Source organism: Geotrypetes seraphini, chromosome 6, assembly GCF_902459505.1.
Source record: "Geotrypetes seraphini chromosome 6, aGeoSer1.1, whole genome shotgun sequence".
Classification (NCBI taxonomy): Eukaryota; Metazoa; Chordata; class Amphibia; order Gymnophiona; family Dermophiidae; genus Geotrypetes; species Geotrypetes seraphini.
In genome coordinates, this window is record NC_047089.1 from 190,026,295 (window position 1) to 190,042,987 (window position 16,693).

Consider the following 16,693-nt stretch of genomic DNA (forward strand, 5'->3'; position numbering starts at 1 on the left):
TGGGGGTTATTACGGGGTCAGTGTTTGACTGCCATTCCTAATGTTGTTCGCTTCTTGCGGGCGGCCAAGTTGCTCAAGCCTCCCGCTAGACTGTCTGTTCCTTTTTGGGATTTTAATCTGGTCTTGTCTATGCTGGTGCACCCTTTGGGGGCCAGCACATTGAAGGATCTTACTCTTAAAGCGGTCTATGGTCTTAAAAAGTATGATCATGTAACTCCATTTTATTGTGATTTGTATTGGCTGCCAGTGGAGGCTCGTGTTTTGTTTAAGTTGGGTTGCTTTTGCTATAAGGTTATGTATGTACCGCTCCATTCTACTTGGTTAACAGATTCTCTCTAGCATCGTATAAATATAGTAGAAAATCTCATGCCCTGTTTACTTTTCCGTCAGCACAGGGCTGTAAAAGCAAGAAATTTCTTGACAATACTTTAGCATTCCAAGTGGCTTTACATGATAGAGAATTTCAATTATTATTTCTTGGAGCCTGTTCTTATAAACATTTCAGAACTCAACTGAAAACTCATCTCTTCTCTAAATACTTGGTTAAATAATTTCTTTTGTCATCCTTAAATTGCCTTTAGTTCATAATCTTTTGTAAACCGCGTAGAACTTATGTTTATGCGGTTAAGAAGTACGATGTTATGTTATGTCTTTTTGGTGGCAATTACTTCTGCTAGACGTGTTTCTGAATTGCAGGCTTTCTCTTGTAGGTCTCCATTCCTGGAGTTTTCTAAGGTTATTTTGCAGACTGTTCTTCCTTTCTGCCTAAGGCAGTTTCTCCTTTTCATGTCAATCAGTCAGTGGTCCTCCCGATGTTGGGTTCTTGGGACAGATCTGCAGAGCAGAATCAGTTGTGCAAGTTGGATGTTTCTCAGGTTCTTTGCTCTTATGTCCAAAGGACCCAGATGATCAGAAAGTCAGATCGTCTCTGTCCTTTTAGTCGGTCCTCGTAAGGGGGATGGCATTTTCAAGGCTACCATTGCATGCTGGATCAAGGAGACTATTGCTTCTGCATACCTTCTTCAGAAGAAGCCTGTTCTGGTATTTATCAAGGCTCATTCCACTAGGGGTCAGGCGGCTTCTTGGGCTGAGTCTTCGCTAGTGCCTCCAGTGGATATTTGTAAGGCTACTATTTGGTCTTCCTTGTATTCTTTTGTCAGACACTATTGTGTGGACGTTCAAGTGTGTCGGGACGTGGTGTTTTAGTGTGTTCTGGTGTCGGACCCTCGGGGGTCCACCCATAATGGGGACTGCTTTTGTAAGTCCCGCTTGTAAGATGCCTATGCTGGTCTGGAGAGTTGCTAAAGAAGGAGAAATTAGGTTCTTACCTGCTAATTGGCTTTCTTTTAGCCTTTCCAGACTGGCATAGGACCCACCCTGTCTATTGTCGTGTTGTTCTTGTGGGTGTTGCGCATGCAGATTTTTTTTTCTGCAGGTTCTAGTATTTTTCTAGGGCCGGGGAGAATTGAAGAACAAGCAGCTGTGACTTGGCTGGCGATCTTTGGGGACATTTTCTTGCTGGGATCTCTCCTTTGCATTTTCCAACAGCATTCAGGTATATTAGTTGTTACTCCTGTTCAGAGTCTTGTTTATTTCTGTTTACAGTTTTTTGTTCTGCTTGGCTATTCAGCAGATTGAGGTAATTAGGGGGAGTAACCTATTAAGTACCGTTCCAAAGTTTGTCTCTGTCTCCACCTGCTGGTAATGATGAGATATAACCTGCTTGTAAGATGCCTATGCTGGGCTGGAGAGGCTAAAAGAAAGTAAATTAACAGGTAAGAACCTAATTTCTCCTTTTACTCTCTTAGGGTGATGTTCATGGGGGTGGGGGTTCTGGCACAAGGGAGAGAGCATCCCTCCTGCCAGCGATGTTCAAGTGGGGGGAGGGACTGGTGGCTGCGGCAACTATACTTATCGCGGTAGGGAGATCCCTTGCCACGATAAGCTCAGCATTTTGCTGGCCTACATTGTAGGCATCTACCGCAGGTCTAGGGAGGCGCGTAGGGCTGCTTAGGGCTACTTTGGGCCAAGGCACGCCCACGCCTAGCTTTAGATGAGCTTAGGTGGGCCTAAGCGCCTCCCTAGGTTTCCAGAGACACCTATAATGTAGGCGGCCTGCCTTGGAAGGGTTTTTTGTTTGGTTTTGTTTTTTTAAACGTGCGTTCCGATTGGCTGGTTAGGCAGGAGTTGGCTGCTTATTATCGGGACGCTGTTTAAAGAGTTTGGCCCTAAATTATTTGCTACATATTGGCTCATGCAGTTAAGTGTTTAGGGAAATGAATCTCACTCAGTTTTATATGCTGGTGCTTGAGTCCCCTTAACTAATGCAAAAATACAGTTTGGATTCCAAAATTCCCTTAGGCTTCCAAATCCTGCTTGAGCTGTCCTTGCATTATTTCAATGTTTGTTTTCAGGATTTTCAGCGATGGAATGATTTCATTCTTCTAGGTGCCACTTGATACATTTGGAGAAAGCTGTTCTTATGCTCCAAAACCCGTTTTGTTCTGAGGCCACCCATTTAATTATATGCAGTTGTACACTTAAAGATTAGGCTTTATCCCTAGTGTGCAACTTGATAAACGAGGGAATGCGGTGGACAGATTTTGCTGTAATGCATCAAGTTCATTAGTTTTCTTTAATCAAGTTTAAGATCAGTTGGACAATGATTGTAAGCTGCAGCAGATAAGACAGAGTTCCGTTTTATGTAGTTTTAGGTATGTCCTGTGGGAGCATTTTTCTGTGCAAAGAATTTGAGGTCATGTAGTGATTTGATAAGACTGTCTGAGGCTTGTTTGTTGGGCTTTCAGGGTTAATACGAGCGTGTGTGCTGTTGGCAATGACTGAATATTGAAACATTTAATTTATAGTACACTAATTACCACTGTGTAGCACTATCTCTGAAAACTACCTTACCAAGTATTTTAATTACTGAGCAGAAATGCTCTGGAATTTTGTTACTGTTATCTCAAACTTTTACATCTTTTGCATTTGATTTTGATGCTATGATGCAATTAATACCATCATTTGGGTGGGTTATCAGATAGTCACCTAAGTATTGCTAGACAGGGTAGATGGCCAATAGTCTGCTGCCTTAGAACTATACAAAATAAATCCTCATGGATTTGAATGTTTTCTAGACTTGACTGAGCCCTATATCCTGTTGGACAATGACTAATCCAGGTCATAAAGTACTGTATTTTTCTATATACAGTATATATACCCTGTCCCATCTCCCTCCCCTCCTCTAGTGGTTGGCTGGGACAGGCACATGGCAGGTCTAGTGGTAGGCAGCCCCTTCCCCGTGAGAACTGACGGCAGCCATTCAGGGAGTGGTGCAAGGCCAGGCAGGAGCGTGAAAAGTTTGCGCCTGCCTTGTGTGCCGCTCTGCTGCAAGAGATGAGAAGGCAGCCATCCAGCGAGGGAGGGGCAGGTGTCCGGAAATCTGCTGCCGATACAGCGCTGGACCACAAGAATTTAAAAAAGGTACGGAAAAAATTTATATTCGCTCCATAAGATGCACCTACATTTCCACCCACTTTTTTTGGGGAAAAAGTGTGTCTTATGGAGCGAAAAATATGGTACCTGGGTAGATATGGTTAGGCAGTGATGGCTTGGGAAGGCAGTGAAGCACTGAAGAGAAAGGGACAGCAAAAGCTAGAGCAAGATGGCTGTTGTCAATTAGTGCACACTGGATTGGTACTAATTGAACTGCAAACGTACTCATTCCTAATTTTGTACAAAGAAAGAAAAAGGGACATCTGAGATAATCTTTTCTATAGCTACTTTTAAGTATTTTTAGCTTTAGGAAGGAATTTTCTATAATGATAACATTTGGGCTGGTCCTAAAACTGCCACCATGTATGAAGTTACCCTAAATTTCATATTCTGAAAAGCCATTTCACAGCATTATTTGACATTCTGCTGATAAGTCAAGTCCCAGTCAAAAGGAATGGATCTAAGAGCCTTGGGCCAGAAGACAGGGCCAATTGCTCTCCACTTCATTGATCTTCTGTTGCTTCTGAAATAAAGAACCAAATCATTTATTACATTACATGTCCTGTGGTCATTTTTCTGTTTTGTGCTCTGATCTTAGTACAGGGTCCATTTTAGATGTGCTTGTTATCTTAAACTAATTACTCCATTTGGTAAAATTTCCAGGAATCAGCAGTGAAACCATCTTGAAACCAGCCTCCATCACAGAAGAGGAACTACTTGATCTGATCAGCAAGTTAAATAATAATGACAAGGTAGATGGCCTTCTGGTACAGCTGCCCTTACCTGGTAAGGTGATTTATTGGATCAACAACTTGAAAGCAAACATTTTCTTACTGTTTTCTCTGATTTTCAGAAGGCATTTGACAAATGGAAAGGGGATGGTTACAATTGTTTACATATTATATGCAGGTGCTTATTTTGTACGTGGGGCAATGGAGGGTTAAGTGACTTGCCCAGTGGAGTTGCAGTGGGAATCCAACCTGATTCTGAGGCCACTGCACTCCTCTGTTCCAGTTTTCCAGTGGCTTGCCTAAGATCTCATAGCAAGTGGCAGTACTGAGACTTAAGCATCTGAGTTAAGGAAGTCACCAGCTGTCCCTGTGCAATGCTCTAAACCACTGACATGCCTAGGTCATCATTTGCTTTGCATGTGAAGCCACATCCTGTTCTGTTGAAATAAGGTTTTGTTATTGTCATTTATAAGAACTGAATTTAGTGGCGAGGGAGAAATGTCACATGCTCAGTTTTGCTGAAATATATTTTAGTTTGCCTTTTACTTGCCAGTTTCATCTGGCTTCATGCTGGATGAGGGCCTCTGCATTTTTTTTAATTTTTTTTTGTAGTTCTCATATTATTCAATAGTTCACTTCTTATAATGCAGTCTATTGGTGGTGTGTTTTCTCAGAGCATATTGATGAGAGAAAGGTCTGCAATGCTGTGACTCCTGAGAAGGATGTGGATGGTTTTCATGTGGTAAATGTGGGTCGTATGTGCCTAGACCAGTACTCTATGCTGCCAGCAACCCCCTGGGGTGTCTGGGAGATCATCAAGAGAACAGGTAGGAACTTTTTAATATACCTTAATGTGGGTCTAGTGCAAATTCATGGCTGACTTTTGGTTTCAGGAAGCTATGACTTGTAGAAAGCTTTATTTCATGCATCCCTTCTAACTGGGTCAAGGTTAGCTATACAGATATTAGCAGAGAAACTAGATAATTGAAGCATTCTAAGGCTGAATTTACTTATACTTCCCTTGTGCAAATTTCCTATCAACAAATTGAGTAAGAAGTAATTTTGATTATTTGCAGTGAAGCCATAATAATAGCAAAGACTAACTGATGCATTGTCCACTTATTCATTTAAAAAAATCTTTCTATTGAAAATTTTATAAACAGAAAATGCAAAATCCATCATACTATATATAACTCTTACCAATAAGGGGTACAAGTCTAATAAAGAGTGGTCGCCCTTAATGAACATGTCTTCTCATGGATTTTGCATTGTTAACTTATTGTAGCAGAATGTAGAAGAGTACATAGCTGCAGCTATACTGTGGCTTTTAAGATCTCCTTATGATGCCTTGGAAGTTAATTTGGTCCCAAATCAATTCATTGTTAGAAAATCATGTTGCCCTTTCATATGATACTGTATTATTTGGTACATCTATGAGATTTAAGAGTCCAATTTCAGCAAATAATAATAAACTTTTATTAATACTGACGGGGGTTGCCATTCAACATATTACTGGAAATTGGAAGAATTATACTAAACTTAATTATACCTTTTGGTGGAATTCAGTTTGTCATATTTATAAAATGGAGAGGGTGCTTGTTATACAGCAAGGAAATTATCATAATTTTAAAAAGATTTGGGGGCCATTGATTACATATTCTAATGATCAGACACCTTAAACACCTTGTTATTATATTAGATATAGGTGGGGTGGGATTGGGTAATATAATATTTGATAACTGATTTAGTGTTATTGGGTAGGGTGGGTGGGAAGTGATTCTTTTATACTTTAATGATTATAAGTAAGATTGTCAAGTGATTTGTAAAAATTATTTTGATTGATTATTATACACTTGTTGTAAGAGATGAAAATGACTAAAGATTTACAAAGAAAAAAGATCTCCTTATGATGTTTTACAGTCTTCCTTAAAAAAAGTGGATGCTTCTTTGGAAAGCCCTAACCCGAGTATGTCTTAGGACCCCACAGCCGGTTAATTTCATGATACATGAATATCCATGAGAAAATCTGTTAATGCTGGGTCTCTAGTGTTTAGCAATGGAGTCATCAGGACAAGTGTGGGAAGTCCCTAATTTAAAGAATCTATATCCTTTATGCATGCGAGTCTTTAAGCAGACAATAAATGTGTGACATGTTACATTTCAGTTATGTACTAAGATACTGGGCAGTTAAGAGGGACAATTCTTTAATAGAGCATAAGGAAATGCTAATCATGGTGCACTTCAACAATGCTTGTATGCCAATGACTGCCCAACTGTAGATTGATAGTATGTGTTCAATTTTTTGATCCTTAGGAATCCCAACCTTAGGGAAGAATGTTGTTGTGGCTGGTAGATCAAAGAATGTGGGGATGCCTATTGCAATGCTGCTACACACAGATGGTGGACATGAGCGCCCTGGAGGTAAGACTAACCCAACTTAAGTAACATATTTGTGGCTTTGTTAAAAGGAGGGAAAAAATGGCACAGAGGCATCACTGCTGTGAGTTTGCAAATCTTACATTTGGCTTCCTTTTCCAATATGGGGGTAGTGCAAGAGAGAGACCAAATTTTAACCTGCTGAAGTGAGGCCTCCCTCAGCTTTGAAACATCCTTCTAGCACTGGTTTTTTTTAGCTTCACTTCACAGAGAACTGGAATTTCAGGCCTCTGGCCTGGTCAGATTGAGCTTTGTCACATGTAACACTGAGCTTAGATTACTGGAGACGCCTCATACCCAGAAGCATTGCAGCATCTCAGCTTTGTGAATGAGTTGCAGTGGTAGATAGCACTGAGGCAACTTTAATAGTGGAGCACATTTTGTAGTTGTGGGACTTCAAGGGGCTGAGACCACTGGAGGATTTGATTCTTATATTAAGGAGGTGTGTGAAAGAGGCCCAGTGACGAACAGGGTGAATTTCCTGGCTGGTGTTCTGCCTGGAGTAGACTGCATATCGGGTGTTAAGAAGCAAGATCCCATATTTCTAAATTTTTCTAGAGCTACACAGTGCAGCACAAAGCTTTTATATAAATGACCATAGGTTGTAGCTTGATGTGTATCATTTTTTTGTTAAATAATTTAAGGTGCTCTTTCACTAAAGCTTAGCATGTTCTAACAGACAGTGTGTGCTAAATGCTGCATATCTTATTGCATACCTATGGGCTAAATAGCACTTAGCACACACTGATGTCCATTAATGTGTGCTAAACTTTAGTAAAAAGGCCCCTAAGTTTCCAATTAAAACAAGAAAATGAATACATAACTACAGTATATAAGCCTATATCACAGAAAACTTGGCATTTTAAGTTAAGAAAATAGAAACATAGAAACATAGAAATAGACGGCAGATAAGGGCCCACGGCCCATCTAGTCTGCCCACCTTAATGTCCCTCCCCTACCTTTGCCCTGTGAATAGATCCCATGTGCCGATCCCATTTGGCCTTAAAATCAGGCACGCTGCTGGCCTCAATCACCTGTAGTGGAAGACTATTCCAACGATCAACCACTCTTTCAGTGAAAAAGAATTTCCTGGTGTCACCTCGTAGTTTCCCGCCCCTGATTTTCAACGGATGCCCTCTTGTTGTCGTGGGACCCTTGAAAAAGAAGATATCTTCCTCCGCCTCGATGCGGCCCGTAAGATACTTGAACGTCTCAATCATGTCTCCCCTCTCTCTGCGCTCCTCGAGCGAGTATAGCTGTAATTTGTCAAGCCGTTTTTCGTATGGTAGATCCTTGAGTCCCGAGACCATCCGGGTGGCCATTCTTTGCACCGACTCCAGTCTCAGCACATCCTTGCGATAATGCGGCCTCCAGAATTGCACACAGTATTCCAGGTGGGGCCTCACCATGGATCTATACAATGGCATAATGACTTCCGCCTTACGACTGACGAAACCCCTTCGTATGCAGCCCATGATTTGTCTTGCCTTGGACGAAGCCTGCTCCACTTGATTGGCAGACTTCATGTCCTCACTGACGATTACCCCCAAGTCTCGTTCTGCTACCGTTTTTGCTAGGATCTCGCCATTAAGGGTATAAGACTTGCATGGATTCTGGCTGCCCAGGTGCATAACTTTGCATTTTTTGGCATTGAAGTTGAGTTGCCATGTCCTAGACCATCGCTCCAGTAGGAGTAGGTCGTGCATCATGTTGTCGGGCATTGAATCTTCGTCTGTTGTGCATTTGCCCACTACATTACTCAGTTTGGCGTCATCGGCGAATAATGTTATTTTACCTCGAAGCCCTTCTGCCAAGTCTCTTATAAAGATGTTGAATAGGATTGGGCCCAAGACTGAGCCCTGTGGTACTCCACTAATCACCTCCGTCATTTCGGAGGGGGTGCCGTTAGTGTAGCTAACTGTTCTTGTAGTAGTAGTAATAATAATAATAATAATAACTTTCTTTTTCTTTTTTTTTGTCATTTATTCTTTATTGAATTTCAGGTTTTTTTTTTACGATCACAAATCATATTGAAAATAACAGTATTACAAGAAATAATTTCTTAATAGGTTTCAATGAGGAAAATATTAGTAGATTAGTCTACTATTAATAAGGAGGGAGTTACAAATAGTCGGATATTATTACCACTTAGTAATTAATTTTCCAGGAAAATAAAGAAAACAGTCTGAAATAGTCCCAAAGTTCCAAATATGAGCATTACACTTGTCTATTGGTAGGGGTACTCGTTATTACCACTGCATTATCAACAATAAACCTAGACAATTGCGTAGACTCAAAGAAAATATACCTAATTCCTTTAAAATTAGCCAAACATTTGCAAGGAAATCTTAATACAAAAGTTGCTCCCAGTTTTAAAACCTGGGGTCTCAAAAGCAGAAATTGTTTCCTCTTTCTTTGAGTTATTCTAGAAACATCTGGATACATTCTAATTTTTTGATTAAGAAATAAGACATCTTTATGTTTAAAAAACATTTTCAATAACCACTCTCTATCTGATTGTAATGCCAATTGCTACACTAATTTGTTCCGATTCTGATGTTTCAAGAATATTTGTCAAATCCAATAGGTCTAATAACTTTATTTTTCTATACCGCCAAAACCCAAAAAGTTCTAGGCGGTTCACGGAAGAAAAGGACTGAACATTCTAGTGATGATACAAATCACTCAAAAAAGCAAAGTCCAGTATTTCAATTGTGAAAAATACAGTATGAAACTATAACATAGTCATTAAACAAGTAACAAATTTTTGAACAAATAGGTCTTAACTAGTTTTCTAAAAGAGCAATAAGATGCAGATTGTTGAATCAAATCGTTTAACCATACTTGAACTTTACCTGCTTGATAAGCCAAAGATCGATCAAAATACTTTTTATAATGGCAATTTTTGGGATTAGGAAAAATGAATAAACCAGTACGCCAAGTAGACCTAGTCGAACAGTACAATTCAAAATAAGAGAAAAGATATAATGGAGCTAATCCAAATAATATCTTATAGCAAATACAAGCAAATTTGAAAAGTACTCTTGCTTCCATTGGCAACCAGTGCAGCTGACGGTAATAAGGGATAACATGTTCCTGTTTTTTACATCCAAAAATTAAACGGACCACAGTATTTTGGATTAGCATTAATCTTCCTAGCATGGTTTCAAATTCTCCCTTAAATTCTAACACCTTCCAATGGTCTTATCATATCTAATTCCTATCCTAGCAAAAATCTTTCCAACTGTGAAGAATAGTTTTCCCTTGAAAATCAAAGTGCATCTTTTTTCCTCCAATTTCCTTGTCTGTGTTTCAAGTATTGGGGTAAAACTTGTGTGTTCACTACACTCAGATGTCTGTTTCTTGATACAGAGGCTATTTGTCATAGTCTTCCAACTGACTTGTGGTAGCAAGTTATCTATAACCTTTTTTTATGGTGGGTTACTAATTCTCCTGTAGCCCTTTTTTCTTGGCCCTGCCTTATTTTGCGTTTATCTGGAATGTTGTATGATTTTGAGCAGGTCCCATCATTTTTGTTAATAGTTAACAATATGTTCTGTTCCACAACTGGATTTTTGAGTATTTTTGAAATTGCATAAATGAGAGCTTTGAAAATAGCTTTGAAAAATTATATTTACAGGAGATGCAACAGTTACGATATCGCACCGCTATACTCCCAAGGAGCAGTTAAAGCAGCACACTAAGCTGGCAGATATTGTAGTAGCAGCTGCAGGTAAGTGATTTGCATGTAGTTAACAAAAGCAGAAAGGATATGTTGCCACTCATAGACAAGATAGCTGGTACTCCAGGAAATTTAGCTACTTGTTCCAAAAGTGGGAGAGGCCACTATATATTGATAACATACACAGCATCTGTGCCCATTAAAAAAAAGTTTCCTTGCCCTGAACAGCTGAGTGGCAGGAGGCTACTTTCAGGGCTTCCCCTGCCTCTCAGCTGTTTGGGCTTCCCCTGTCAGCTCTGCGCATGTGTGAGAGTTGATCTTACAGCGATCAATCAGATGGGAGAGACAGGGATTACGATGAACCTCCAGTGTGAATCATTTGCATACAAACTTTTTAGTGCTCTTTTTGAATTAGCCAAAAATGGTTGCTAAATAGGCTCCTGCTGATTTATTGTGCATGTATTTTAGCGGCGGATTATCAAAATGATTTAGGGAGGTCTTCTTCAAGTTTTCTAGCAGTCTGATACTGCCAAGCAAATGTAGTGCAACCAAGTCATCAATATTGAAATCATGCCAAGTGATTCTCTAACCTGGTTGTACCACATTTGCATACAAAATTTACCTACAGGTCTGAGCTGTCGTTTTCTTACTTTCTGATCAGTGCCTGGACACTGATTGGCACAAGCACTGACAGGAAAGTAAGGCTTGACATCTCAGACCACTCACAATGCAAATTAAAATAATAATAATTTAAAAAAAACCCCAACAAATTGAAGTTCAGCAGCAGTTCAGCATACTTTCTCCTGCTGCGTTGCTGACATTAACTCCACACCCTCCCAGCAGTGGGAGAGATGCCGCCAAGAAACACCCCCCCAACCCCTTCGGCAGCGGGAGAGATGTCCATGCTCTCCTGCAGCCACGTAACCCCCCAATGCCTCCGACTCCTACCCTCTCCCCCTTACCTTGGTTAGATGGCTGGCCTACTCCCTCCGGCCAGCTTGCCCGCCTTTTCAAAATGGCGAATCTTCCCCTCACTGGTGCATCCTGGGATGCACTGGTGAGGGGCCTAAGGCTCTGATTGGCACTGGTTGTTTAAGGCCCCTCCTTTGGGTGGAGCCTTATGCATCTGAGCCAGAGTCTTAGGCTCCTCCCCAGTGCATCTGGAGAGGAGCCTAAGACTCTGATTGGCCTAGTCCAGGGGTCCCCAAAGTCCCTCCTTGTGGGCCGAATCCAGTCGGGTTTTCAGGATTTCCCCAATGAATATAAGAACATAAGAACATAAGAATTGCCATCTCCGGATCAGACCCATGGTCCATCGAGTCCGGCGATCCGCACACGCGGAGGCCCAGTCAGGTATACACCTGATTGTTCTAATCACCCATATCCCTCTATGCCTCTCATAAGGAGATGTGCATCTAATTTGCCTTTGAATCCTAGCACAGTGGATTCCTTAATAACCTCCTGTGGAAGAGCATTCCATGCGTCCACCACTCGCTGCGTAAAGCAGAACTTCCTGACATTTGTCCTGGACTTGTCACCCCTTAGCTTCAAACCATGTCCTCTTGTCCGTGTCACATTGGACAATGTAAATAATTTGTTTTTCTGCTCTATTTTATCGATGTCTTTCAGTATTTTGAACGTCTCTATCATGTCCCCTCGCAGCCTCCTCTTCTCAAGGGAGAACAATCCTAGTTTCTTGAGTCGTTCCTCATATTCCAATTTCTCCATACCTCTTATTAGTTTCGTTGCTCGTCTCTGCACCCTCTCCAGCAGTTTTATATCCTTCTTTAGGTTGGGAGACCAATGTTGTACACAGTATTCCAAGTGTGGTCTGACCATTGCTCTATAAAGCGGCATTATGACTTTCTCCGATCTACTCGTGATTCCTTTCTTTATCATGCCCAACATTCTGTTTGCTTTCTTTGCCGCTGCCGCACATTGTGCCGACGGCTTCAGGGTCCTATCTATCAGTACACCCAGGTCCTTTTCTTGTTCGCTCTTACCCAGAGTTGCTCCTGACATTCTATACTCGTGTTCCTTATTCTTACTACCTAAATGCATTACTTTGCATTTCTCCACGTTGAACTTCATCTGCCATTGCTCTGCCCATTTCTCTAGCTGATACAAGTCGCTCTGGAGTTCCTCGCTATCTTCCTGCGATCTGATTTCCCGGCATAGCTTTGTGTCGTCTGCAAACTTAATGATCTCACTGGATATTCCGCCTTCCAGGTCATTGATATATATATTAAATAGAATCGGCCCAAGTACCGAGCCCTGGGGCACACCACTAGTCACTTTCTCCCAGTCTGAGAACTTCCCATTTATGCCCACTCTCTGCTTCCTGTTTTCCAGCCATTTGCCTATCCACCTTTGTATATCTCCCTCTATTCCATGGCTTTGTAGTTTCCTGAGAAGTCTTTCATGCGGAACTTTGTCGAATGCTTTCTGGAAGTCCAAATAAATTATGTCCACCGGCATTCCACTATCAATTTGCTTGTTCACGGTCTCAAAAAATTGAAGCAAATTCGTTAAACATGATTTCCCTTTCCTGAACCCATGTTGACTGGGTTTCAGCAAGTCGTGTGTATCTAGGTGCCGGACTATACTATCCTTGATCAGTGCTTCAACCATCTTTCCAGGGACAGACGTAAGGCTCACTGGTCTGTAGTTGCCCGGTTCTCCTCTCGATCCTTTTTTGAAAATTGGCGTGACATTCGCTATCTTCCAGTCATCTGGTATCTGTCCAGTTCTGATTGTCAGATTGGTGAGTTTTTGCAATAACTCTCCGATTTCAATCTTCAATTCTTTTAAGACTCTCGGATGAATTCCATCCGGTCCAGGGGATTTGTCACTTAAGTTTGTCGATCTGGTAGTATATCTGGTCCAACTCCACTTCAACTGTGGTGAGGCTGTCTTCTATTACTCCATTAAACACTTTCATTGCCTCTGGTATTTTTGCAGTATCCTCCTCCGTAAAGACAGACTCAAAGAAGGAATTTAGTTTGTCCGCAATTTGTTTATCTTCCTTAATGTACCCTTTTCTTCCCTGGGGAAATCCTGAAAACCCGACTGGATTCGGCCCTCAAGGAGGTACTTTGGGGACCCCTGGCCTAGACGCATAAGGCCTCACCCTTAGGAGGAGCCTTAAACAACCTTGACCAATCAGAGCCTCAGGTCCCTCCTCGGTGCATCCCAGGATGCACCGGGGAGGAGAAGGTCTGCCATTTTGAAAAGGCCGGCAAGCTGGCCGGAGGGAGTAGGCCAGCCATCTAACCAAGGTAAGGGGGAGAGGGTAGGAGTCGGAGGCATTGGGGGGTTACGTGGCTGCAGGAGAGCATGGACATCTCTCCCGCTGCCGAAGGGGTTGGGGGGGTGTTTCTTGGCGGCATCTCTCCCACTGCTGGGAGGGTGTGGAGTTAATGTCAGCAACGCAGCAGGAGAAAGTATGCTGAACTGCTGCTGAACTTCAATTTGTTGGTTTTTTTTTTTAATTATTATTATTTTAATTTGCATTGTGAGTGGTCTGAGCTGTCAAGCCTTACTTTCTGGCTAGAGGGAGTAGGCATCCGTCCAGCCAACCATCTAACCAAGGTAAGGGGGAGAGGGCATGGTGTTGCATGGCAGCAGGAGAGTGTAGGCATCTCTCCCGCTGTCGAGGGGGGTTGGGCAGGTGTTTCTTGGCAGCAGGAGAGATTGGGCATCTCTCCCTCTGCAAGCGAGGAGCATGGTGTTGCCTGGTGGTGGGAGAGCATGAGTGTTGGGAGGGGTGTTTGTGGGTATGTTAGCAGCGGGTGTAGTGGGCATCTCTTCTGCTGTCAGGTGGAGGGTTACTTGTCCTGAAGACTCGATTTTTTTTTTTTTGCATTTATTCTGCACATGTGCCCATCGCTATCACAAGCGACAAACACATGCAAACTTAACAAATTTTCGTTACTCTCCGCCAAACTCATTTGGATGAGCATTTTTGGAGAATGATTTGCTTTTTTAAAATCAGTATTATAACTGTTGTGACTGTAGCCCATTGGCTTTTTACGCAGATTTTTGAGAATCTAGCCCCTTGTCCATAGTGTTTTCTGACCCTTTCCTGAAGACACATCAAGCTAATTGGTTTTTCAGGATTACAGCAATGTATATACAAATTTCTCTTGCATATTCATTGTGTGGCTGTTTTGAAAACTGGATGGAAATAACTGCTTTATTTGCTGCTGTTCATTGCTGAACTCCTGTGCCCTCTTATTGATGGAGTTCAGTAAGCCCATTTATAGACTTAGGAAGCCTTTTGTTTTATTCTCTGGTTATGGGAGGTTTTAATTTCATTTCACCAGTTAGTTGAGTAGTATCACTGACTTCTTCTGTTCCAAATGTAGGTATCCCTAATCTGATCACAGCTGATATGATTAAGGAAGGTGCTGCAGTCATTGATGTGGGAATAAACTGTGTGCAATGTCCAGTCACTGGGAAACCAAAGCTGGTGGGAGATGTTGATTTTGAGGGTAAGATGAGTTGAACTATGCCTGATACCTTACATTGGTGGACCTCGCAGGTAATGTTCAGTTAAGAAAAGCAAAAATGATGAAAACACTGAATTGTCTACTCTGGCTGTGGATTTCCTGAAATTCAAGAACTGGCTATATGATTTCATTTTTTAGTGAGTCCCTTTCTTTTTTTTCCCCAAAATCTTTATTCATTTTCAACTCATACAATCAGTGCATAAAACATGTATTATAAAAATAATTTCAATATAGCACTGTACTTATCTAACATATGAACTATAATAATGTAAAATTCTCACCCTCCCCCTTCATCCCATGTTCAATTAAAATAGAATAATCAATAATATACCACAATATTATAACATCTCATATTTAAATACATCCCAATCCCACCCTCCCCCCTTGAGTGTGCCAGAATAAAATTAAGAAAGAAAAGAAAAGGAACAGCAAAGAACGATGTCTATTCATCACAATATTTTTCCAATGGCCCCCATTTCTTAAAGTAAAGGGTTGTGAATTTCTTTACTTAAGGCTAATGAAAGTAAGGACCTATTTCATCATCATATTTTTATCTAATTTTTCAGGTAGTGTGGCATAGTAGTTATACTTAATAGGATGAGAGCAGGTGTTAAATCACACTATCACCTTGTGACAGGCAAATCACTTTCTCTTCTTGCCACTTAAGGTGGGTGGGGAAAGGAACTATTATCTGAGTTAATATTTTAATCTACCTTAGCATTTGAAAAAACAAGCTAAAACTCCAGAATTTTAATTTGTAATCCATTCCACTGCATCCATAATTCTGAGCGGGTCACAAAAAATACATAATTAATACCTTGCACAGCTATATTCAGACATTGAAACAGTGTCTCTCATATCCCTGCTTAAATTTTTGCTAAACCAATTTGACACCAAATTGCATTCATATCTCAGTAAGATCCCAACAATTCATGCTTCCCTGTCCATCTCTTAAACTCTCAAAAGGCCTATAAATTATAAGTATTCAGTCAATTACAGAAAACTGTCTAAAAACATGCCTTCAATCACTTCTGAAATTGATATTCTCAGTTCTACTGGCAGTTTCATTTTTTTTGGATGAACTGAGAATTCATGGTGGCAGGTTTCTGAGAGGGCTATCTGAAGGGATATAAAGTATAGTTTTGTATCTTTAGACCTCAGTGGTCCTGAATTTTTATAAATCTATGAGATAGAATTCAAATTATAAGGCCTCTCCACACAAGACCTGATAAGTCAGCATCTTAAAACTTTCTTCATACTCTAGAAAGCAAATTGTAGGCCAACCAAGCATTGAGAAATGTTTTAAAAGAAACTCCAGTCACCAGTCAGCTGCATTGTGAACAATGTGCAATGCTGTTAAATTATTTGGTAGCTACAAATGAATTGCAATAATCTGACTAGAGTAAAGCTTGTGAAACTTTTTTTTTAAAGTGCCAAGTGCTAATGTTTTAGGAATTTGCAGTGCACATTGAGGAAGGAAATATGGTTCAAATGGTCATTTAAAGTTGGATATTTTTCAAAATCTTTGGAAATTGAGTAAGAAAATTTAAATGGATTCTTAACCAGACAAATGAACAATCACCATGTTTACTTTACCAAAAGATGAAGCTTTGTGAATGCAGTTTGGACACTAAAATAAGTAGACTCTCAGTTAACTGGCACCCATGGTGATTGGTAGATGCTGGATAAATGTAGTTTCTGGTTGCTTGAGAGTTACTATTAAAAATAGGCCAAACCAATGCTATACCATACTATGCCATACCATAAACTGTTCCAGACAAACTACCGGATGTGGTAGTCAAATCGTGGGTGTACTCGTGGGCAGACTTGGTGGGCTA

The 16,693-nt window shown here is 40.9% G+C and overlaps 1 protein-coding gene across 1 annotated transcript in view; it reads left to right on the forward strand.

Annotated features, from left to right (window-relative positions):
- The window catches only part of MTHFD2 (methylenetetrahydrofolate dehydrogenase (NADP+ dependent) 2, methenyltetrahydrofolate cyclohydrolase), a 34,956-nt gene that overhangs the window by 16,124 nt on the left and 2,139 nt on the right, over positions 1–16,693 (forward strand). The window contains exons 3-7 of the mRNA XM_033950477.1: positions 4,159–4,281; positions 4,901–5,053; positions 6,540–6,647; positions 10,303–10,395; positions 14,712–14,837. Coding sequence (XP_033806368.1) covers positions 4,159–4,281; positions 4,901–5,053; positions 6,540–6,647; positions 10,303–10,395; positions 14,712–14,837 — 603 coding nt within the window. The remainder of the gene's footprint in view (positions 1–4,158; positions 4,282–4,900; positions 5,054–6,539; positions 6,648–10,302; positions 10,396–14,711; positions 14,838–16,693) is intronic.